Genomic DNA, 17,749 nt, shown 5'->3' on the forward strand with positions numbered 1-17,749 from the left:
AAGAAAAACGAAATCAATTCCAATTAAAAATTAAATGAAAAACAAGTGCTTACCCTAACGCATACATAGAAACTTGAAGGAAAATCGAATTTTTTTTTTTTTTTTTTTGCTGCTTATATGAACGCAAGTTTGCTGCAGGTGATGGCAGTGGGCAAGAGCAGCGTGAATGAGGAGCAAAGAAGGAGAAAAACGATGGGCAGTCAGTGGCAGTGATGGAGATGTGAGAAGAGCTGCACATAGGTTTTGCATGATAAAAACAGGCAGCAAGGAACAGAAATGAGATTTCGCATGGCTGCGTGGGAGCCAAGAGAGCTGTGTGGGGCAGAAGGAATGCATGGAGACTCTTTGCAGGTGTGTGGATGGAGCAGTGATGGAGGAAGAGCTGCGTGAATGGAAAAAATTGCGTGAAGGAAGGAAGGGGACCACGCAGCGATGAGAGGCAGCGTATATGGACGGAGGGAAATGCGTTGCGTGTGAGGGACAGGCTGATAGAGATGATATGGAGCTGTGGAGAAGATTGCATGTTGAGAAAAATGCAGGTTGGGTAGTGTTGGGGAAAGCAACGATAGAAGGAAGACAAGGGAGCACGCAGGAGGCTATCTTGCATTGAAAAACTAAGAGCAAGCGTGGCAGCATGGGAAAGTTTGTTGCGAATGAGGGTTGGATGGCAGCGTGGGAAAGTTTGCTGCGAATGAGGGTTGGATGGTAGTGTTGCAGATCCGGTGACGGCGAGAAGAGAGGCAACAGTTCTGAAGGCGCTGGGCAGAGGTAGAAGCATGATGAGCTATATGGCAGATCTGTGATCTCTCCACAGTTGGACGTTGGACAACGAGTGGCTGCGTGAAGAGCGGATGTGAGGAAAAGATAGGGTGGGCAGATTGCTGAGGGAAGGAGTTGAGCAGAAAGATAGCAGTGTTGAAACTTGGCAACAATCCAGGAGTTCACACAACCTCCCTAAAAAAAAAATCGAAAATTTTCCTGCAGAAATGAAACCCCAGCAAGCAAACAGCTTGGACAAACCCTCGTCTTTCTTTAGAAAAATTGAAAAACCCGTTGAAGATTATCCCTGCAAAAATGATGTTGAGTCCAGATCTTACCCTCCAGGGCCTAGATCTGGCTTCAGAACAAGATTATATCTTCAGATCTGAAATCTGTAACAACAAAAACAAAACACCCAGAAATAATACAGGCAAGGATGAAACTAAAGACCCTAAAAAAGCAACTAAATAATTACAATATCCACAAGTCTAAAGGCTCTAAATAGCCAGATTTGTCAATGTGCCACATAAATATTTTCAGAATTTTAAATTTAAGATGAGGTGCTTCAGAAAACCCTTCGGCCATTCACCAGAAAATTTCAAATGATAAGCCCAGGATCAAAACTGGTTAGGCTCTTCAGAAAATGCAGTCTGGGAGTTGGCTGGTTCAGCTGAGAACTTCCCCAAACGCCCAGTAATCTAAAAAAAAGGATTTCCTGCACATCTTAAATCAACCATTAACGAAGAAAGAGAAAACGATACTAAAATCCAAATGTAATGGAGATACCTACCATCATATTCAAAAATTTAACTACCATTCAAACCCTAGCGACTAAACAAGATACCTGTGTTTAAAATCACTCTTCATCAAGCTATCATCAATGGCTGAAAATAAATTTATGCAGAAAAATAAAACATCTTATAGCATTTCCAGAAGATTAACACCAGCAAGATTTCAATCCCAAAGTCTTTCTGTATTGCACAAAAAATGACTACAAGAGAGCTTTCTTTAGCACACAACTCTAAGATCAAATGATCTCAAATGACCCCTGACACACTATTTAAAGGAAAATTTCCCAACGGCTAGTTCGAGTGATCCATGTCAAAGTGATCTCAACTGGGATGAGGATCAAAATCTCTTTTAATTTCATTTGTCGAAATTTTAAATGCATTTTAATATATTAAAAAATTAAAATCTTGCATTTACTTTCTCAAAACTTTGACTTATTATTATTTTATTATTTTATTTTATTTTATGTTTATTTTTTATTTATTTTGTTTTATTTTATTTTTTATTTTTTATTTTTTAATTTTATTATTTTTTCATTATTTGTATTTTTTATTATTTTTATTGGACCCTCGAACTTAGCCTTTGGAAAAATCGCCCAGGACCTAGGACTTATGAGGGGATAAAACAGTTTCTAATTCTCATGACACTTTACATCATAGTTTTTTTACATTTTTACATCTCAAGGGAGGAAAACCCATTTGACATAGACCCTCATAAACTACCCAGTTCTGCGACACAAACACAACCTAACAAATCAAGCAATTTGTAATAACCTAACCAAATAGTTAGAATTATCTCCAAATTACTTTTACATAAACTCGTCCTAGCACACTAGGATTCCCCTAAGATTCTAATGACAAAATTCATTCCGACTTTGAGGTTAGGCTGAAGGAAAACTCTGCCGATCATGGATCGGTGAGACAAAAAAAACCTTCCGAAACGTAAATTATCACTAGAAAATTAGGTTTGCCTAGGCAATTTACATACATGACTCAGATCTGCTAAGATTATTTCCAATTTACACATGCAGATTGGGTTTACAACATAACATGATCGGGCTAAGGATGACAGTCAAATGGCACGGACACATCGATCAAGTGCTATCCCTTTTGCAAAAAAAGGGGGTGTACTGCTATAGGTAGTTGACACGTAATGGTCAACATCTGGCTCTACTTTGAGACACGTTGCTGCACTGTAGGAATGTGAGAATCCAGAATCTGTATCCATGAAACACAATAAAACATAAGTAGCGTCCATCCAAAAATCATCATATAACATTAAGCACAGGAAATATATAAGTTCTTCATTTATTAACTATCTAGTAACATGAAAAGTAAATCTAATCCTAAAACAAAAATGAAAATGTTGAAAAAACAAAGAGTAGGGTTAGAAATGCAAAGGATGCCCCATGGCCTCAGATGTGTTCAGTATAGTGTATATTGAGCATTTGCCTGCTTTCAAGCAAATCTGTCGGCTGCTTCTCGGATGTGCCATGTCCAATTTTGCATACGGTAGGACTTTTTCCTATCCGAAAATCAAGTTGCTTGCGGCCATTTGATGCATCAAATCTTCTTCTCGTTCTCTTTCTTTTGCGTTTTTTCTTTGCGGAAAGCTATATCACTGATGACGTGGAACTTTCTGCTGCAAATCTCTTAGATGAAGTATGTAAGATATGCGTGACGTCTTCTTCATTCTGCATTTGCCCTGTCAAGGATGATGGATCAATCTCACATGTGCCATGAGTTATAACTTGATTTTCTATCACTAGTGGATTAACCGTGTGAGCATCAACCTGATTATTAATTTCCCTTTTATCCAGGTCACTTTCATTTATCCACTTTTCAATGGAACAAAGGACCTCATAATAAGATGGAGCTTGTTGCCGCAGATAATGAGGCTTCTGATCTATTGACGTTCCCTGGTTTCTTTCATCCTCTAACCGCTGTTGAAATTTCTAAACCTATATTTTAATGGCATCCATCTGACTAGAGTGTTCAAACTTCATAGCAGTGATTCCCCTGGCATGGTCTTCTTCCATGGTCAATAACTTATTCTGAAGACACATCTGATTAGCTTCCATATCTTTTATTACTTTATCGTCCTTTGCCTTTATGATCATCAAACAATGTTGCATAAAGTTTATCTCTTTCTTATGATTTGCTTGCATGGCAGCTAACTGATTATTATAATCGAATTCCATGATCGTCATATTTTCCTCTAAGCTTGATCACTTGCTTTGCATAAAATTAATTTCCTTGTCATGATTAGCTTTCATGATCTCCATTTCCTTAGCATGCTGACATTGCATGTCAATTTCGTGATCAGAGTGTTTAATTTTCATGATTTCCATCTCCTTATCACGTTTTTCCAGGTGGGTGCATAAAGTTCTCATATCATTGGCATAATTAGTTTGATTGATCTCCATATTTTTTACCAGCCGCATTAGTTCTTCTATAATTTGCTTATGATTTTCCCTTTCATTGTCGAAATTGATTTTACAATTTGTCTCTGTTTTTCCACTATCATGGATTTGATCTGCAATGGTACAGATAGATGGCACATTCTGATATGAAAATTGTCTTGAAATCTTTCATTGACAGCTGGACCTTTCATAAGATTACTTTCATTCCGTTGCACAATTTTAGGGGCACAAGGCGAGCTATCTTGATAACCATATCTATCTTTAAAAGCATTGACAATGTCTTGTAAAGAAGTGAAAGAATCTTCAGAATAATTATTAAACCAATTCAAAGCATCACCCTCTAAAGAAAGGACAAATAGACACATTTTGACATCTTCATGATCACACTGGGGAGTCTACAATATACAATTATTATACGAGTAAACCTACCTAAATGCTTTCTAACAACGACTGAATCACCATTTGAGAACAAAGGTAATTTAGAAATGGCCACTTCCGAAATGTCATGGAGAAAATCAGTAAAATGACATGAGGTAAACGAATAATCCATGATGAATAACGAGGGACCAAATGGATGATAAAGAGAGATCCTTGCTCAAGAAAATCAAGAGATGAAAGAAGTGGAGTCGCCACTTGAACAATGAATCTAATTCTAGGATTCAAAAAGCAACAAACAAGCAGATATGAGGGAGGCTTCTTGTCTGGGAAAAATAAATGAAAAGAAATGGAGTCACCACCCAAACGAGAAACAAACTGAGAAATCCAAGTGCTAAAGGTACGATTAAACCATATGACGAAAGATAGGGCAATGAAAAGATCAAATGACACCAAAGAATGTTGGTCGTTTGACAGGCTAATGAATGGCGGAGAAGATGAGATGATGCCAAAAAATGTTGACTTTGTCGGCTCAAATGAGAGATGAGAAAAATAAAAGATGAATGATGAATGTCGAATAAACCAAGGACGAAAAAACTCTATCACCAGAAGCGGCACCAAAAAATGTTGTCGTTGCCGGCGCAAATGAAAAGATTCCAGATTCCAGATAAGAGAGAAGAATGAAGATGAAATATCGTTGAAACGCCAGGGACAGAAAAACTCTATCCCCGGCAACGACACCAAAAAATGTTGTCGTTGCCGGCTCAAATGAAAAGATGACAAATGAGAAGATGAATGAGGAAATGTCATTGAAACGTTGAAAATAAAATGTCCCTGGCAACGGCGCTAAAAAATGTTGTCACACAGATTGTCTGGGAAGCGCGACAACGCTCAGACTAGGGGCTGTCACCATGATCCCCTATCCCTCCGTTTAAGCCGTCTCATTGGGTAGACACTATGGGAAAAAGGAAGACCAACTGGGAACCAGTTGGGTTGGGAGACACAGCAGGGGGAAACAAGCACTTGATCAATTTTAGAATTTGATTAGATCTTTAAATGCTTAAGACCAGTGCCTTATGGAAGTTAATTAACCGTTGCATCTTATGAAATAATTTAATGATTGCTTGAAAATATTTACAATATTTCCAACATGTAACGCGCATTATATAATCCAAGCAATGATTAATTTTACCAAATGCGAAATATTCAATGGATGCGCCATTCCTTAGCAAATAAATTTCAAAAGATCCAATATTTCAAAAAACCACGAAATTTTAAATGCTAACTAGCTCACAAAATGATTCACCACTTTTCAATAGCTAATCTTTAGATAAACATTTAATCGCATTTAACTATAAAGAAGTGGAACATAAATACCACAAAAGACACAAAAAAGAATTTTCAATTTTTAGTTAATCTTTTTCAAAATATATATATGTATGTATTTTTATAAAATTCTAAAATTAAAATCAAAATAAAACAAAACTAAAATCCTAATAAAAATAAAATCTGATTTAAACTAAACTAAAGCCCAATCAAAAGAAACTAAAAGGGACTTTTTATGCTTTTTATACTTTTTATATATATATATATATATATATATATATATATATATTGAAATTATTTTTAAAGTCAAAATTTAAATAAAAATTTAAATCTAAGCTAAATGAAAATGAAATTTAAAAAGACAAGCACTAAATATATACAAATGAACTGAAATTAAAAAAAACTAAATTTTTGTTTTTTTAAACTAAATGAAATCAGAATATTAACAAAAATAATTAAATTCTAAACTATAAAAAAAGTAAAATGAAATCTAATTAAAATTAAAATCTAAAACTAAAAATTTAATTCTAAAATCTAAATAAAAGTTCAAATCTAAAACCTAAACTAAATGAAACTCATATTATTAAAACTAAATCCTAAAATCAAATAAATCTAAAAAAATCAAAGCAAAATATGAGGCCATTAAAATCTAAAATTTAAAACTTTTTATGATTTTTTTTATTATTTTTTTTTAATTCTAAACTATATATATATATAAAAAAAAAAAAAAAAAAAAAAAAAAAAAAAAAAAAAAAAAATTCTAAATCTAAAACTAAGATCTAACTTAATAAAATCAAAGTCTAATCTAATTTTGATTTAAATGAAACGGAACTTTAACAAAAATTATAAAATCCTAAACTTTAAGAAAAACGAAATCAATTCTAATTAAAAATTAAATGAAAAACAAGTGCTTACCCTAACGAATACATGGAAACTTAAAGGAAAATCGAAATTTTTTGTTTCTTTTAATTTTTTGCTGCTTATATGAACACAGGTTTGCTGCAGGTGATGGCAGTGGGCAAGAGCAGCATGAATGAGGAGCAGAGAAGGAGAAAAACGATGGGCAGTCAGTGGCAGCGAAGGAGATGTGAGAAGAGTTGTACGCAAGTTTTGCATGATAAGAACAGGCAGCAAGGAGCAGAAATGAGATTTCGCATGGTTGCGTGGGAGCCAAGGGAGCTGCATGGGGCAGAAGGAATGCGTGGAGACTCTTTGTAGGTGTGTGGATGGAGCAACGATGGAGGAAGGGCTGCGTGAATGGAAAAAATGGCGTGAAGGAAGGAAGGGGACCACGCAGCGATGAGAGGCAGCATCTATGGATGGAGGGAAATGAGCTGCGTGTGAGAAGATTGCAAGTTGAGAAAAACGCAAGCTGGGTAGCGTTGGGGAAAGCAACGATAGAAGGAAGGCAAGGGAGCACACAGGAGGCTAGCTTGCGTTGAAAAACTAAGAGCAAACGTGGCAGCGTGGGAAAGTTTGCTGCAAATGAGGGTTGGATGGCAGCGTTGTAGATCCGGTGACGGCGAGAAGAGAGGCAACAGTTCTGAAGGAGTTGGGCAGAGGTAGAAGCACGATGAGCTATATGGCAGATCTGCGATCTCTCCACAGTTGGACGTTGGGCAACGAGTGGCTGCGTGAAGAGGGATGTGAGGAAAAGATAGCGCGGGCAAATTTCTGAGGGAAGGAGTTGAGCAGAAAGATAGCAGTGCTGAAACTTGGCAACAATCCAGGAGTTTCACACAACCACCCTAAAAAAAAAATTCGAAAATTTTCCTGCAGAAATGAAACCCCAGCAAGCAGACAGCTTGGACAAACCCTCAACTTTCTTTAGAAAATTTGAAAAACCCATTGAAGATTATCCCTGCAAAAATTATGCTGAGGCCAGATCTTACCCTCCAAGGCCTAGATCTGGCTTCAAAACAAGATTATATCTTCAAATCTGAAACCTGTAACAGCAAAAACAAAACACTCAGAAATAATACAGGCAAGGATGAAACTAAAAACCCTAAAAAAACAGCTAAATAATTACAATATCCACAAGTCTAAAGGCTCTAAATAGCCAGATTTGTCAGTATGCCACATAAATATTTTCGGAATTTTAAATTTAAGATGAGATGCTTCAGAAAACACTCCGTGCATTCACCAGAAAATTTCAAATGATAAGCTCGGGATCAAAACTGGCTAGGCTCTTCAAAAAATGCAATCCGGGAGTTGGTTGGTTCAACCGAGAACTTCCCCGAACGCCCGGTAATCTGAGAAAAATGATTTCCTGCACAACTTAAATCAACTATTAACGAAGAAGGAGAAAACGATACTAAAATCCAAATGTAATGGAGATACCTACCATCATATTCAGAAATTTAACTACCATTCAAACCCTAGTGACTAAACAAGATACCTGTGTTTAAAATCACTCTTCATCGAGCTATCATCAATGGCTGAAAATAAATTTATGCAGAAAAATAAAACATCTTATAGCATTTCCAGAAGAGTAACACTAGCAAGATTTCAATCCCAGAGTCTTTCTTTATTGCACAAAAAATGACTACAAGAGAGCTTTATTTAGCACACGACTCTAAGATTGAATGATCTCAAATGACCCAACACCCTATTTAAAGGAAAATTTCCCAACGGCTAGTTCGAGTGATCCATGTCAAAGTGATCTTGACCATCGATGAGGATCAAAATCTCTTTTAATCTCATCCGTCAAATTTTAAATGCATTTTAATATATTAAAAAATTAAAATCTTGCATTTATTTTCTCAAAAATTTGACTTATTATTATTTTATTTTATTTTTATTTTTTATTTTTATTTTTTTTTATTTTTTTATTATTTATATTTTTTATTATTTTTATTGGACCCTCGAACTTAGCCTTTGGAAAAATCACCTAGGACCTAGGACTTATGAGGGGATAAACATTTTCTAACCCTCAAGACACTTTACATCATGATTTTTTTACATTTTTAAATCTCAAGGGGGGAATCCCATTTGACATAGACCCTTATAAACTACTCAGTTCTGCGACACAAACATAACCTAGCAGATCAAGCAATTTGTAATAACCTAACCAAATAGTTAGAATTATCTCCAAATTACTTTTACATAAACTCGTCCTAGCACGCTAGGATTCCCCTAAGATTCCAATGACAAAATCCATTCCGTCTTTGGAGTTAGGCTGAAGGAAAACTCTACCGATCATGGATCGGTGAGACAAAAAAAACTTCTGGAACGTAGATTATCACTAGAAAATTAGGTTTTCCTAGGCAATTTACATACATGACTCAGATCTACTAAGATTATTTACAATTTACACATGCAGACTAGGTTTACAACATAACATAGTCGGGTTGATGATGACAGTCGAATGGCACGGACACATCGATCAAGCGCTATCCCTTTTGCGAAAAAAGGGGGTGTACTGCTATGGGTAGTTGACACGTAGTGGTCAACAAGTTGAATGACCCTCAAACTGTTGATGACTGGGAAATTATGGGTATTTTTCCAAAATGTCTCTTAAACAAAATCTTCACAACCAAATTCTCATAAATTTAACAGAAAATTGCCATGTAGAATTTAGCAACATAGAACTGCAAATAACAATATAATGAGCAGAAATAATTTTAGCTTTATTTATAATATATAAACTGGGGTTTTACATACTGAAACAACTGATATAGTTGAGATAGAATTGACCTCACGAATCTGCTCCAATGTTGTGCTGGCCCTCCAAAACTGAACTGAAATGCCAATGTTATGCTCTCCTATGAATTCTAGATGAATTCATCATGGGGAGATGGGTACTCGCTCAATATCTCTAAATCACCCAAGGGTTTCCGTCATGGGGCAACAAATGAAGTAGAGAATCGGGTTCTCAAACCTCTCATACAAGAAGAAAGATCAAATCCAAGATGTCCTCTAATGGCCTCCTCCTCTTTTTATAGATCTGATGAGCCCCTCTAGAAGCTCCTATTTTATTATTATTTTAATCAATGAGCACATTTCCCTCAATTAAAATATCTTTTAATATCACAAAATGGTAAATTGGCAACCATACTCTCTCTGGCCACTGGAAGTCACTTATCAGTATCCCATCCGGTAGATATTCTCATTCCAGATCCAACGAGCTACTACACTGAGGTGTTCCATCAATTAATCTTCCCAGAATGCCACCTCGAGCATAATTAATTTAGGCCCCATAATAATGCTATCTCTTGAAAGTTATCGGAATGCAACAAAATGAAAGGCAAATTGTGCAGATGATGGAATATGCCAAGTGAATGTCATCGGATCCCATAAAAACTCCTCAAAAGTCCCTCGGAACCCCTGATGACATAAACTTGTTCCTGTGACCTGGAAATCCACCCTGGTTGTACTATAGAGGAAACTAAAAACGGGGACATGACAATGGTCTACTGCAAACTCTCACAATCCACCAATGAAGAAGACCGTGACAGCAGTAATACAAACATATAATGCTTTCATTACCACTTCCAAAGAGTAAGAGTGAGGCGTCTTCTGTGCTGCCAGCTGAACACCAAAAAAATTGCTGCCATAAAAAATAGGACGATGAAAATATACAATTCTTCCCTCTTGTGAACGTTGGTTCTTTATACTGCCCATATCAAGTCAATAATTATGTCGCTGTTTGAAAATATCAGTAGAGTGAATGGAGTACGGATACCCATTCTCTGAGCAATCACCATCTGCACCTTTAAGCTCAAAATGTTGTCCCACTTCTTCTTAATCAATGTTGTCAGTAGCATTCTGATTTTCTGCATTAGAAACCTCTGTATGGCTGTGTGGTTTATTACAACACTCCTTATCAATGCTGGCCCAAAACTGTCCTGAGTTCTGATCTAGAACACCTTCTTTTGTTCATATCCAGCATCACTTCACTTAACTAGACCAGACCACAAAACTGTTATAAAAATAAGAAAGAGTGATCTTTTCATTGTCATGAGGTGTAGTTGCAATAGTTCCATTTTCTTCACCTGTCTCATCATAATTATCATAGATGGGAGTGGCTAAGAAAGACACAGTATATGATCGTGGTTTGAGTTGCAGAAAATCTTTACATTTTTCCAATTTTGAGCCCACTCCCAATTCTGGATTCATTTATTCGAAGGTTGCTTCCCCTTGTGGCTAACAATGCTGCCCACTTCAAACTCTGGAGTGTCACCAGTGCTGGCCTTTGGTTTATCACAAACTGAAGCATTACTGTGGAAATCCTTGGAGTCTTCTAAGAAGTCATCATTATCATCTCCGGGCAAAGCTGAAACATATTGTTTCAAGGATGATTCTTCCTTTCATAACCAGACTCTCGATGAAAATCATGCGGCTTCTCAAAAACTATTCTTTCATGCTGCATACCCACCAACTCCAAACCCATAGTATTTTTATCATCATGAACAGCAACAACTCTATCCTCCTCACCTGTGCAATCGTCACTGTCATAAATGGAACCATCCTCGCAGCATGTAAAATATGGTCTTGGGTTCAACTGCAGAAACTCTTCGTCCAAACCCAAATCCAGGTCCCTTTCTTTGCTGACCGCTTCATCTATGTAGCTCGTGATGCTACCCTTTTCAAATTTTGGGCACCAAACCTCTTCTGAAGCCAATTTGCCACATCTTTCTTTCTGGGAATCAAGCTGATCATCAAAACTTGGAGGGACTTCCAATCTTCTTTTCGAATGTGGAGAACTGTTACCTTCAATTAAGTTACTGAAAACCCCTTTTTCTTCATCAATACCTTCATCGTCTCAAAAATATCATGAAGGCCTTCATCCCGTAAAGCTGCCAACAAGTGTTGATATGGATCAACATGTTCCTGCAATCCTAACCAGCAATGACTGAGAAACCTTGCAACCAGAGCTTTCAGAGAGGGTACACTTCGGACTGCAAAAGTGCCTAAGCCAATCATAATTCCCTTGTCCCAAGGAAAAAATAAATAATCTCATCGTGGCATATCCATGTATTTCTTCAAATTTTGAGTTATGCCCCATAGATGCCGGGACATGTGGGACAACAATTATAGAGACACCATCAAATATTGGAAGTTTCTCATAAAACTTTGGATGAGGCTTATTTGGATATCCCAGGATATTCTCCTTAGTCCAGCGCAAGAAATAACACATGCAAATCCCGAGGAGCCATCTTCCACCCACGTGAAAATTCAAAATTGATGACAAATACAATTTCATACCTTCATCACAATAGTGTCACCAAGATGAGCTGTTAAATGCCTTTACAATTGCGCTTGTCTCACCTCACAAGCATCAACTCTTCGATATCTGTAAGAACAAGGACTTCATTCTTCCAAGTGGATAGATAGATTTGTTGATTTTTAATGTTGCTTGGACAAATGGTTTCCCATGGATTAGTCTCTACCTAGGGAAAAGTGTCCAAAATAATTATTTTCCTAAGTGTGACTTTATAAAGTGAAAGTGACTTTATAAGTGGTAAAGTCAATGTTAAATTATAAAGTGAAAAGTGACTTTAGACATAAAGTACAATGTGGATACTTTATTTAATGGGTGAGTTAAAAAATAGAAAGTGAGAATTAAATGCACATCTATTCTCATCCCTTGCGCAAAAGTCATTTAGGGAAACAAAAAGGGGAAAAGAAAAAAACATTGCATTCACTCTTCATGAGCAAATTGGAGAAAGGAGGCTGAGAGTTGGAGAAAAGTTCTGAAGAAGAAATTTGTTGCAGCAAGCTGAAGGAGTGATTTCTAGGCAAAGTTGGGCATGGAAATCAAGGCATAGAAGACAGCGGAAGGTGCAGTACAAATAGCATTGAATGTTGTGAGCTGCACGCCGTTCGAGAGAAGTTTTTGAAAAAAAATGAAAAAAAACCATACAGTCTGTACAACGGTACGGAACTCCGTACGGTTTGTACAGAATGAATACAGTACAGTCCGTACAGTGGTATCCGTACAGTACATATTTTCAGCTTCAAGTGGGCACAGAAATTGAGGCAAACTGGGCACAATTTTCAAGGAGTTTTGGCCTGAAGAGATAAGTAGTATTTTGTTGTTTTGTTTTGTCTGCAAATGTATTTTTCCTGAACTTGAAAGACAAATAAATTTGAAGAGCTCTCTAATAGGTTTTCCCCGGAGAAGATTGAAGGGGTTTTGCCTGGGTCTAAGTTGACCAAAAATCTGTGTAACTTTATGTGTGTTGCTGGTCTGGTTATGTTCATATTTATTTTCAGCATGTGTTGACAGTCACATGTGTTTTAATCTGAAAATTTCATTTCGAGAATTCTATATGTGGAATGTATGTTTATGGGAAAGGACATTTAACTGAATGGGAGTAACCTATGTCACATGGTTCGAGTTCGAATTCGAGTTCGACAACGATTAAGTTCGATTCGAATTCGAATTTTCCGATCAGGTTCGAATGAGGTTCGGCATTAGGTTCGACTATACATATTTTTCAATATATATATATATATATATGACCTCAGTCTAATGGAGCAAGAATAGCCTTGTATAATGGACGTTGCAAAGATTGAAGGATTAGACATTCTCGGCATATCTGTTTTAGCATACAAATCTACCTAGACATATCACAATTGCACAGCGAGTGATCTCGACATACCTGTGAGGATCTCAGCTGAATGGAGTAGCAAAGATCTAGGACAAAGGCACAATGTCAATGGATCTCGCATAGCAGTCTTGGCATCAAGGCCTCGGTGATACTCCTGTAGAAGTCTAGACTCTAGACAAAGAACAGCAGTGATAGAACCTCTCTCGGCCTAATAAGATTGATGTTAGACGTTGTCTCAATCACACACACACACACACACATATATATATATATACTACAATTGTGGCACAATAACAAAGCCGCAGAAATGATCATTCTCGGAGGATACAAATTTATGTTGCCTGTGACTCCCTTTTGTCCACTATAAACATAGAAAGACTCGTGAAGAAAATGCTTTGATCTTGCTATCCTCCATAAATGCTAAACAATGTTGCAACCGGAATATTGCGTGGGTTAGCTAGAGATGTATTTTCCTATTTATCTGCACTGAACAAAATGTTAATGTACATCGACAATAATGTTCCATCGTTAGAGGAGCTTAGAGTATTCACTGAATGGAGGAATTTTCCTCAAAGGAATTTAGAAAGTATTATTAAGTTAGAAATGTCTTCCATAGTAGAATAATCATTAGTGTATTAGCCACTGAGGACACACGGTACAATCCCTGCATAACAAAGAGCCGCAGTAACCATTACAGTCTCGGAATAAATGAGACAGTAAGGACCTCAGTGTAGTGAGGAATAGTATCTCATCTCGGTGGATCTATTTCTTAACAGTCAATGTATATATATATGTAATGGAAAGATCTTCGGATCCCTCACTATCTTTACATGATCTCACTATCTCGGTGTAAGAAAGATCACAACGATCCTGCAGTCATGGAATACACTCTCGCATGATCACAGTCAACATGATGGTCTAGAGTACAATGATGAAGGTAGGATAAAACAGCTATCATCGCTGTCATAATGAAGTTCTCAGTGCATCATTAAAAAAAATCGAACCTTAAAAAATTCTTTAAAATTCGCCTTCAGGTTCGTTGAGGTTCGTTCAGGTTCGTTGAGGTTCGTTCAGGTTCGTTTAGGTTCGAGTTCGTTCAGGTTCGACTTGAGGTTCGAATTTCAGGTTCGGCGAACCTGAACGAATTTCAAATTTTTTTTTCAGGTTCGCCGAATTTCGAACCTGAACCTTCAGGTTCGCCGAACCCTGTGACATAGGGAGTAACAAGGTGAAATTAAAACCAGGTAGGGATTGCATCAAACTGTTTTTTAGTCATCAAATTTCAACAAGATTCTCAATCATGAACTTCATCCAATCGTCCTCCAAGAATTGGACTTTATCCCCGGCAATGGCACCAAAAATCTCGTATTTCTAAAGATAATGTTCAAATGCTCAAGCGCGAGACCCACCTTTCTTCTCTTGTTCATTTATTCAGCTTTTAGTGATTGATGCAAGGTTCCAAAATTTAAATTTCTGCCTCTAAATAAATTATGTTTTGAATTAATAAGGGAACATTAAGATAGTAGTCACCTTGTCTTCAAAAATTTTCAGAAATAACTTCAAAAATTAAGAAAGTTCTATTTGAGGAATTAAGAACCCCCCAAAGTAACAGTATCAGCGAACTTCTTCAACTCTACTCTAAGTAAAAGTCCATTTTGTATTTACTTTCCCCATTGATGAATATAAAGATCTTCTTGCTCCCTTAAAGCTTATTGTCCATATGATAATTTTTCATTTGGTCTTGAGCTAATTGTTTGGAATACCAATAATTTGTAGGAAATAGTAGTTTGCTTGGTTTGTTGTTTTGTTTGCAGGACCGTTGAAAGGTGGAAACTCCATTTAGTTCCTCTTCATCTTCCTCAACTTTCAAGCCATCAATTCTTTAAGGATCTCTTCTAGGTTTGCTCCACCTTTCCTCTTTGAATTCTCATTGGTTTTGTTTTGCTCATACTCTCTCAACTGAGGATAAAAGAAGGTGAATTAGGTAGTTTGAATGTCTTATTTTCTGCCTATCTTGGCCTTCCAACCAGCTTAAAAGGACTCATTTGATCACGTAAAGCACAAATAGCACAACAGTGGCACTTGTGGCACTAGCATCAATAGGGTGCATGACACCCCAGTGGCTGAGATAGGTTAAAAGTAGCTGATCAATCTAGCGGACCTCAAAGGTCCTAACACTAATCATTTAAAAGTAAATGCCTCCTGGATATACAAGGACAAGCATCTCTTAAATATTTAGAGCATTATATTTTGCTCATGTGCATTCAGGTTCAATGATTTTCTTCTGAAGTTCCACTGATGCAACACTTCAATCTGTCCAGTTCTACCAATTTCGCTACAATGGAATGGCCTTCCTCTCTGTTTAATTGAATATATACGAGCTGCAGACCACTTTGCACAGATCACATTTCATGCCACTATGATTGATTAGCAGCAGGTGAACGAAATGGATGATGAGGAAGAGCAAAGAAATGTGGAAAAGCAGTCTGTAATAAAGTATTTTGGGGCAAAGGTGCTCAGATCTATTTCTTCATTTTGAGATATAACGTTTAAACTCTATTTCAAATCCCATAGGTCCACCACAGATAATGCTTTAAATTTTTCAATATGTTCTCAACACTATGCCCTGTAAACTAGATCAACACATCTACAAATTCACCAGTACACCAGAGCAGCATGGGTTTGCATTTGTATTCTCTTGTGATTTTATGCAGTCATAAACTTAAATAGCTTCATTTGAAAGTAGCACTAGTGTTTTGAAAGAAAAATGCAAGAAATCCCTAAAGCTTTAACATACACTATTAATTTTAAAAAGTCCCGGTGCTTTTTCCCATCCTGGTTATACAAACCACTAAATAAATTGAAATATAATCACTAACAGGAAAAAAAAAACAAGCAACCATGCAACCAAAACCCCATTTGTGAAACAGAAAGAGATGTATGAAAGAAAACAAACCAACCTGGACAGCACTCAAGAAGCTGTTGGTTAACCAGTATATGAGACTGCCCTGCATATCAGAATGAATCAGTTAAGATTGATTGTCCCTTAATTACTATAGCGAAATCACTAACAAATAAATACAAAGTTATGCCAAAACATATAGCCAACGCAAGAATAAATAAAGGATATATTTTATAGCATGGCTGTTTCCCATTATATTTCCTTCTTAGACAGTCGTAATGACAAATATGACAACTTCCTTTTCACAGTAAAATAGTATATGTTCAGGGTATGCAACTTTACAAGAAGAGGAACTTGATCATTTCAAGGATGCACATTACTGTCTTATAGTTGTAATGGTGCACATTGTGTAGGGCCCTCAATTATTCTCATAACCCTAATTTCCAATCCCAAAAAGACATCTCCAATGCAAAAGCCAATCTCAATAGCAAATACGCCAAACAAATCACATCTCCACAATGTTGAGCTTTTAGCTTAGACAAGTGTCTTCCACATTGCCTTGGTGTCTAGCATGTGGGAGAATGTTCAAAAGTGGTCTCTAGAACATTAACTTTATTTGTTATAAAGTTAAAGTGACTTTTTTTCATTATTAATGAATAAAGTGACTTAAGTGATTAAGTTGTGATAATGAGAGATCATATCACAACCATAGATCTTACTGGCCAGGGACTTAATCTGAGCCTTTAGATCTTAGGGTTAGGTCAACATAATTATAATGAGATATAAAAGAAGATTATACGGAAAGCCACCATCATTATTCAGTGCATTAATGAGGAGAGAGAGAGAAACATAAAGGGCTGAAGAAAGAGGAGAGAAGAAGCAGCAAGAAGATGTTGAGAAACCAAGTGCAATGTGTACAAGTAGTATTTCTAAACTACTGATAATTATTTGTGAATTATTAGGGCTTCTTTTAATTCTTCTTCATCAAATAATTACACTTCAGAAATTCAACTAATAGAAATGACAAGAAAGTAGAGATCACAATACACAATAGACAAGAGGCACCAGAAATTAGGCTAGAGGCCAGGGAAAAACCCACAACAAGAAAACCCAACAAATTTTTCCTTAGAGAATCAATTCAACAGGAGATATCAAAGACAAAGCTATTGATAAAATGACCAGCTAGAGCATCCACCGAGTGTCCAAGTCAGCCAATTCGGCCAAGACAGACTACTATATAAAGGCAGCTCGATCTCCTCCACTTGCTCATTCGCGTTCTCTCACACAAGACAGTTTTCGGGCAAGCAAGCGAAGGACAAGAAGGACGGATTGGACGAATAGAAGGACAAATTATTTCTCTCTTCACTCTCTTGCAACCTGCACGTGTGGATTGGCTATTCTCTCCATGGTTTGCATTTTTCTAGGCATTTTGTTGCAGGGCGAAATTTTCTTGGTAATTGGGCAACTGTTACAAGGCCGAAATTTCTAGGAAAACTGGTAATCGCAAGAGGGCTGAAATTTTGGGTCAGACAGGAAAAACGAAATGCCGGATCAGATTGGGTGACTTGACATGGAGGAGAAGGCCAAGTTTGACCATAGGTCTAGGTGTGTCTCTCATTG

At 36.9% G+C, this 17,749-nt stretch overlaps 1 protein-coding gene across 2 annotated transcripts in view; it reads right to left on the reverse strand.

The window, feature by feature from the left end:
• Window positions 1-17,749, reverse strand: part of LOC149200289 (ALBINO3-like protein 2, chloroplastic) — a 440,553-nt gene that overhangs the window by 187,113 nt on the left and 235,691 nt on the right. For both annotated transcript variants that reach the window (XM_089402653.1, XM_089402652.1), the window contains one exon: window positions 16,188-16,235. In XM_089402653.1, the coding sequence (XP_089258779.1) occupies window positions 16,188-16,235 (48 nt within the window). The remainder of the gene's footprint in view (window positions 1-16,187; window positions 16,236-17,749) is intronic.

Source organism: Pinus tabuliformis, chromosome 2_1 (genome assembly GCF_031772625.1).
Source record: "Pinus tabuliformis cultivar Carrire ecotype Pingquan chromosome 2_1, CPIR1, whole genome shotgun sequence".
Classification (NCBI taxonomy): Eukaryota; Viridiplantae; Streptophyta; class Pinopsida; order Pinales; family Pinaceae; genus Pinus; species Pinus tabuliformis.